At 45.1% G+C, this 7,675-nt stretch overlaps 2 protein-coding genes across 2 annotated transcripts; one reads left to right on the plus strand and one right to left on the minus strand.

Annotated features, from left to right (window-relative positions):
• Positions 1–1,681: 1,681 nt before the first annotated feature.
• Positions 1,682–2,274, plus strand: LOC100275856 (uncharacterized). The gene has a single exon (NM_001371519.1). It carries the CDS (start codon positions 1,714–1,716, stop codon positions 2,140–2,142), a length of 429 nt encoding a protein of 142 aa, NP_001358448.1. The 5' UTR covers positions 1,682–1,713; the 3' UTR covers positions 2,143–2,274.
• A 2,226-nt stretch (positions 2,275–4,500) lies between these two features.
• Positions 4,501–5,603, minus strand: LOC100127514 (ZCN3 protein). Its single transcript, NM_001112771.1, has 4 exons — positions 5,339–5,603; positions 5,186–5,247; positions 5,006–5,046; positions 4,501–4,922 (listed from the first exon to the last, which is right to left on the minus strand). The coding sequence occupies exons 1-4, from the start codon at positions 5,537–5,539 to the stop codon at positions 4,705–4,707; spliced, it is 522 nt and encodes a 173-aa protein (NP_001106242.1). The 5' UTR covers positions 5,540–5,603; the 3' UTR covers positions 4,501–4,704.
• Positions 5,604–7,675: the final 2,072 nt, after the last annotated feature.

Genomic DNA, 7,675 nt, shown 5'->3' on the forward strand with positions numbered 1-7,675 from the left:
CGGAGCGTAATACCCTACTCCACTGTGAGTTGTATTGCTTGAGAGCTTGTATGAGCTAGCGAGTCTAAGATTGCGTGTGTGTAACGTCGCATGCCTCCCCTTTTATAGCCGAAGGGGGACATGTACAAAGAGACCCTGAACCCCGACATGCGGGCCCAGAGACATAAGGGTGGAATACCCGGAGCAATTAGTGTTGGTCACCTTGCGCTATCTCACTGTGCCCTGACATCCACTGCCTAAGTAGAATTGGCGTGCTGCCAAAGGTTCCTCGGTATCGACCAAGTTATGATGACCACTGCACGCATGCAGCGGTGTGGGCGTACTGCCTGCTGCTTTGATTGGACAGGTATGCCGCCCGGTCTGGTCGATGCCTGCCATCAGAGTGGACGGGGCACATTAAATGCCGAGTCGGCACTTCGCCTATGAGCAGGGCGGCCAGGCGGCGTGCGATCTCCCGCAATAAATGCAGAGATCGCATGGCCCCGAAACCTTACGTCAGGCCTTGCTCTCCGGCTTCCGTCACGGGCCGCAGGCCACGTGGCAGCATCGGGTTTCCGCCCAGGCGGGGAGAGTAGGCGCGCCTGGCAAGATCCCGACAAGTGTCTGTGCCGGACCCCTGTACGCCCCTGACTTAAGCCAGGGTATTCCTCGTCCCGAGATCTCGTTGTGGACGGTCCGGACCTCACCTAGAGGGGTCCGGGTTCCGTCTTAGGGGAACACTGAGATCCCAATTAGGTGTGTTGGGGTCCGGCATTATCTCACGGGGGTCCGAATCCTGGTGGCCTCGGAGATTGCCCCCGTGGAGGGGTGAACCGCGCCTCCTTACTATAGTAAGGGGTACCCCTGTTCCAGGGTACCGACAACCGCTATTATAAATACATTAATGACGTGTATATATAACCACATCACTGACTTCAGACATCTTTTCTACTCTAATCTATTCAATTTCATGTATTTAAATCAAAGTCGCTAATACATATATATTGGTGACATGTATATATAAACACGTCACTAGCTTCAACCTTCACGGCCCATTTAAAAACCGAAATTTTCAAACCTGCTCAGATGGAAATATCACCAAAATTGAGTTGTACATTTTAAAAAGTTACGAAACTTTGAAGTTGATAAGCTTTTGATTTGAAATCATCTTGTCATAAAAATATGTTTGAAGTTTTCAAATTTGGAAACAAAAAATTTGTAAATTACCTTGGATGATGCTAATTTAGTGTCTTTAAGAATCAATTTACACTCAGTTTGTTATAATACGCGGAAAAGAAAAACGTAATATAGACAGTGGTCATATGCATGAGGAGACGTCTTGAGTCGATTCTTCAGCAACTCATGCTAGGGACGATTGTTTGATCATGCATGTCGGCGTGTGATGAAACCCTGCTTGGATTACAAGTCATTGTGTATAGCCTAAACCTGTGAGTTTCAACATAGAGCTAGCAATTGGTAGAAAACAGCACACTGCTAACATTTTGGAAGTAGGTAACCTAGCTAGCTACTCTACCGGGTCAGCATGCAAACGCGGCACTTTCCAACCATCTCTACCAAAGACAGTAGAACAAACTCACCCACCCACTCATATCATCTCACACGTACCTGCAAGCAATGCAAGGCAAGCATCATCATATATGCATATATATATTACCAATACATACCTTCATCGATCGAGCTAGGTTACTAAACCAGCTTTTGGCCGCGGCAGGCATGGCAGCGAAGGCTGCCGCCGCCGTCACCACCATCGCCCACGTTGTCGTCGACGAGGACGAGCTGTTCGAGCTCGACATCGCACTCCTGGACGGCCGCGACCACGACCACCGCCGCGGCGGCGGCGGCCGCCGTAGTAGTCCTGCTGCCGGTGCCGACGCCGACGCCGACGCGGGGCACGCCCTGCTGGCTAACTGCCTGCTGCCGCTGCGGTCGGTGAGCAACGCGGTGCCGGTGGTGGCGACGAGCGGCAGGCTGTCGTCGTCCCCCTTCTTCGGTCACTACAGCTCCAGCTCCAGGAGGCTCTTCACGCCACGCAGCAGCAGGAGGTTCCTTTTCCTTGGACGGTCCGCTGGGAGTTCTTCGGCGAGGCTTTGCTTCTCGAGCAGGGGCTTCGAAGCCATGGGGAGCTACTTCCAGAGGTACTGACCGAGTTGTGAGAGAGACGTCGATGGATCGGGAAACAGCCTATACACACTAAACTCTATGTGTAATTTTCATTTGATATAGTTTTTTTTTAAAATTTTTTTGCTCAAATCGCACTGACTGGTTCAGTAGTCATCTCGCCGTCTCCTTGCATCATCGCCAACGAAATATTGCGTGTAACAGCTAGCTATATATTAAGCATTTAAGGTGCAGCATATAATTGTAACTGGTAACGTTAAATCATGTTTATTTAAGCATAACAATAATGAGATTCAAGGCTAAAAACTGATATCAGTCTATTTAAACTTATAACCGCTATCACTCGAGTGTCAACCATTACCATTATCATTTACGTTAAACCAAACAACACCTAAGCTATATATAATATTGAAAATCTTCCCATATCATAAACATCTTATTAGAGCTAGCTTGAGAACCTTATTTTCACAGAGGTTCCCAAGCTAGCCCTTATTCAAAGATGTCTTTGTCTCTTTTACGTTGAGAATTCTTTGCAGATGGAAGTTATGATATATTTAAGTTTAGATATTTATGTGTTTTTAAACGTTGTATAATAGTTTTTCTCCAGTTGCAACACAATTATCATATTTTACTTTACTAGTAACTAAAAGATAAAAATGAGAGAAAGAAAGAAAGATAGAAAAAATGATTTGCAAATGAAAATCCGTACGTGCCAAGAAAAGAAGGCCCGGTGCGGTTGCGCTCTCCTGGGCCGCCGGAGAACATGGACTGGGCTACGGCCCGTCCGCTGCATGGTCTCCCTTCCGAGTTCCGTCCACGGTTCACCCCGCAACCCGCGTGGCCGCGTTCGATCTGTCTCTGACGAGCGACGACTCCGCCGTCCCCGTGCTAGGTGCCGAGGCATTCTTCGGTCTCTCTGTCGGCGACGAGCACCCACCAGCAGGTATTCCCACCCACGTCTCCCCTTCCTGTTGTGTGAAACCGAGCATCCAAACCCTAACCTTGTTTTGCTATTTGATGCAATGATGCCTACTAGGCTACTAATACTTCAAGCCTTTTTGGCAAAAAAAAAAAAATCAAAAAAATCGGGTGTAGAACTGTAGATACGCATCTCCATCTCCCTTTACTGGGTCCACCCCTCGGCCATATCCTTGTCTCCCGTGGCCACACCTGCTAGTTTTGCATTGATTATCTCCTAATAATCCGGTAGATATCTGATATTTCCGTGACGTATTTGATAACATCTCTTCAAAGCACCTACCGTTGATTTACTCAAGTTGAGTGGATTATTGATTTACCTCGCGCAATAAAAAAGTTGAGTTGTTTTATCCGTGATAAAAGTGGGCTGAATCAGATGTGTATGTTCTACGTTTCCTTGAGCAAAACCAAGCAACCGAAGGTTGACAATCTAGAACTATAGAAGGAACCTATAGGGTTCACAAAGACAAAGTTGTCTATTATCGTTGAAATCTGCAATGGACCTAGACTTCAGAAAGGACAAAATTGCCTACCATGGTTATGATATATAGCTGTGTGACATTCCTGCAGTAATCACAGCAAAGGGAAAAAGGAATGGAAAGGAAACAGACCTGTATGATATGGCCTATCTGGCTATCTTGGGAAGAGAATTTTCTTGCATCATTCAAACTGTCATTATAAAATGATGGACTTCATAAAACATATTATTTAAAGCATTTCGTAATAAAAAATATATAGAAGTGTGATGATATGTAGTGTAACTTTTATCTTTGACTGATACTCGTTGTCAGTTGTCACCTATGATAAGATTTCGTCCTAATTGTATCTAGTGCTTCCTTTGTCATCTTGCAGCTGTGGCCACTCAATGTCAATGGGTGCGTGTTCGAGGAAATGTCAATGGTTACTGAGGAGCAGTCCAATCATACTGCCAAATGAGGCTCTGGTTGGTTTGCTTTCGTTATCATATATGAAAATATAAAACATTTTACCTGTTGAACATACTTTCATCAGGAGAGACATGAATACCGATTGTTTGAAAGTTTGCACCATACATTTGTGAATTCGTAAGATAAGTTAGAAGTCTAAAATGTGAACAGTTATTTTATGCTGGGTGTTAATCTTCAAATTGGGCGGACATTTTTTTCGCATATTTTTGTATGTCTATATCAATTATGTGATAATTTCTTAATAGTTCTAAAATTCTTATATCAGGTTCTAAAGTATTTACTACCTGAACTTATTCTACATCCTGTTGTGAGGCCTTGTTTGAATACTTTAGTATTCATTTTAATCCACATGTATTGAGATGGATTGATGTGTAAATGAAAGTACCCAAACAAAGCCTGAGGGATGTCCCCCAACCCTGATTTCTGGCTTTCAGTGATAGAGGTCTTACACATGAAATTGTACCACAAGCATGGATCATTCATAGTTCTCATTCTTCCTACTTACAAAACATTCTAGTACTAACACAATCCGCAAAATACATCTGGTTTATTTATAAGGTAGTGCTCAGGAGAATTTAATGTAGAATAAGTTCATCGACTTCCTAGAAAGAAGATCAGAAGGCCCTTATTATCGTCAGGTAGGCAATAAGAGCTGGGATTTTCAGCGTCTCCTAGCAGCAGTTTCTCTCTGTGCATTGAAGTAGACGGCAGCTACAGGGAGGCCAAGGTCATTTTCCTCAGCGAACTGCCGGGTGTTGAAATGATCTCTGAAGGATGGCACAGTTACATTTTGCCTACCCTGCTGCTTGAAGAGCACAAAAATGAACCTGTGGATACCAATGCTAGGTCTTGGGCTCTCGTAGCTTATGATCTGTCGCCCTGAAATTTGGAAGATGAATGGTTATTAATTCAAAGAAGAACTAGAACATGGAATAGGCTAAGCCTGAATCAGCAGAACCTACCGAAGGAGGCATCTGTTGTCCCAGGTATATCAGTCACGATCCTGCAAATGTAAAGGCTGCCTTTTAGCCACATTACTCTGAAGTGCTAGAAATCACGGAATTTTCTGTATATGAAAGATATGGTGCTATCATCATATGCTACTTGGCATCCCTACTAAGGTAAGAAATGCTGAACATTACCAATGAAGGTGCTCCCTTAGGTATGGATCACTTGGTCCTGGAACATCTGGGTCTGTCATAACCTGAAATTTGATGACCATGGCCATCAGGGAGGAAGAAGTGGTAGTAGTACTTGTAGAACATTTGTCAACGATGGAGCATCTGACTGCTAACCAATGTGAAGAAAGACCGCAAATCGCCCCCTTGAACCGCCACCCTTGGTTTGGACACAACAGCTGATGGGTAGATCTCATGGCCATTGAACACGAGTTTGTTGGAGTTGTAGGTCACTATCATCTTCACACACGGGTTGAAGGAGTCGAGGACTTCTCCGATCACCCGCCCGACTATGAGAGGCTCCACAGACCTGGACATGGTTGGAGGGACAGGTACTTATGTTTCACATGTGAATCGCTCGCTCTGACTGAACAGAGCAAGCGAATGCACTCAATGACACTGTGAGCTGGTTATTGGGCATTGGTAGAGGACAAGCCTCTCTATTTATAGCGGTTATGAGGCTACTGGCCTGCTGCTGAGTGTAGGATGTAAAAAGAGGATAGGAGGCATGGGTGTCTTTTAGTTGGGTATGGTGTGGATGCAGCTGAAGTGGCAACAGGAAGCTTGTACCGCTTTTTTCCAAGAAAGCCAACGAAGGATTAATTAGGAAGTGTGGAAACACCTTACTGTGGAAAAAAAACATCTAGATGACCAAAGGTCTAATTAGGAAGTGTGGCTTTTTTCTGGATCTAAATGGGGGGGGGGGGGGGGGGGGGGAGGGGGATGAATACGGTTCTTTAGAATTTGGTTTTCAGTGAAACTACCAATTCTATTCGGCATGCTTGATTTGATGCTTACTTAAACTGCCTATATTCTTGCCCTCCTGCTTCCTAATGCTGATTTATCTTTTTCATGGCCTAGGAGACAAGATGCAGCACTGTCCTCACGGAAGCCTCTCAGCCCTCAGATGTTCGCCTTTGCTGATTTAGGGGGTGTTTAAATGTACTAGAGCTGTTGGCTAAAAAATTGCTAGTGGAATTAGCTAGCTAACTATTAACTAATTTACTAAAATAGGTAATAGTTGAACTATTAACTAAGGTGTTTGATGTATCCAACTAATTTTAGCCATTAACTATTAGTTCTAGTGCATTTAAACACCCCCTTATTTGTTCAAGCAACGCTGCAGAGATGTCGACTGTCGACTCGGGTATGAGGTTCTTGGGCTTCTTGGTCGAGGCGTTCAAAAAATCTTTATGGTTTTCCATAAGTGGTGGAGCCAAGCTAGCTAGGGTAGTGGAACCTGGTAGTTGCTCCAACCAATGGCGAGCTCCTATAATTGCACCATTGGTAGGTAAATCTCAACAGGTCTGTTATATATATATTGGACTAGTTTAGCAGAATAATGACTCTCACCTCCATGCAGATGGGCAGATGGCGATGTTTCTCGGTTGCTGTCATAAGCTGCTGCCCGACACCTCGGCTAAAAGGAGCCGTCCAACCGAGCCTTTTGTCCCCGAACACGCAGGTGAGATGAGTGGTAAGTAACCAACCTGAGTGACAGGGAGGATCATGGCATCAAGAATTTAGAGGGGAGGAAGGCCACGATGCAGGCTGCAGCGGATCTCTCCATGGATCAAGGTGTCCGCGCATGATTGAGCACGAGGCAGAGTCCAAGCACACTACGTACGATAACACTTGTCGAAAGCTGCTATTATGGGCGTTTCTGTGTGGGATTTGGGCAGTCAACGCCACGAGATTTCCTACGAAAACTGACTGGCTCAGGGGTTTCATGCATACGCTGCTTCTTTTATTATTATTATTAGTATTATTGTTGTTGTTGTTGTTGTTGTTATTATTATTGATATTATTGTTGTTGCCGACCAAGCAGTAGTACCAACTTGGAAGGTGAGCCAAGTCAGGGTTCAGTGCGTTCTCGCCGTCAGCGTGCACCGAGAAGGAAATGACCTCCCAGTTTTTCTTGCCCATTGGCATGTAGGATGCTTGTTGGATTCTCCCCAGTACCCACTTGCACTTGCCATGGAGCCGGGGACCGTGGTGCACCGAGAGCACGCCTCTGCGTAATCCACCCGTGCTAAGCACCTTTGATGCGTGCGTGCCAGTTTGCCCCGTCGGCGGCATGCACCAGCAGCAGCCGTGCCAGTTTGCCGACGCCGACTCGGGAGTCAGGGATCACTACGACTGTGTACTGCACGCAACAGGCAGCGCCACTCTCTCTTTATCCACAGCAGTGAAGTTGATCCATCCCCTCGTCAGTACATGAGCGTTCTCTCAGTATTTTCTTAAAATTTATGGTCTGAGAAATTGATAAGACGAATAGATGATTAATAGTATTGTATGTGCATGCCTCATTTCTACAGTTAGTCTATCAATAAAAAAAAAATTCAAATATCAGCAACCACCATAGAAGAAAGTAAAGCTCACAACTGATCAAATCAAATGAGTGAAACTGCATTAGACAATAGCATACCTAACTATGTTAGGCATTCGTACCAA

Source organism: Zea mays, chromosome 10, assembly GCF_902167145.1.
Source record: "Zea mays cultivar B73 chromosome 10, Zm-B73-REFERENCE-NAM-5.0, whole genome shotgun sequence".
NCBI classification, from domain to species: Eukaryota; Viridiplantae; Streptophyta; class Magnoliopsida; order Poales; family Poaceae; genus Zea; species Zea mays.

What these genes read in the sequence shown, in the direction of transcription:
- LOC100127514 (NM_001112771.1), bottom strand. Translation starts at nt 5,539, where the DNA reads ATGTCCAGGTCTGTGGAGCCTCTCATAGTCGGGCGGGTGATCGGAGAA. An exon ending in CTAAGGGAGCACCTTCATTG is followed by an intron (nt 5,047 to 5,185) that starts GTAATGTTCAGC and finishes TTACATTTGCAG; the next exon opens with GATCGTGACTGATATACCTG. An exon ending in GACAACAGATGCCTCCTTCG is followed by an intron (nt 4,923 to 5,005) that starts GTAGGTTCTGCT and finishes TCCAAATTTCAG; the next exon opens with GGCGACAGATCATAAGCTAC.
- LOC100275856 (NM_001371519.1), top strand. Translation starts at nt 1,714, where the DNA reads ATGGCAGCGAAGGCTGCCGCCGCCGTCACCACCATCGCCCACGTTGTC.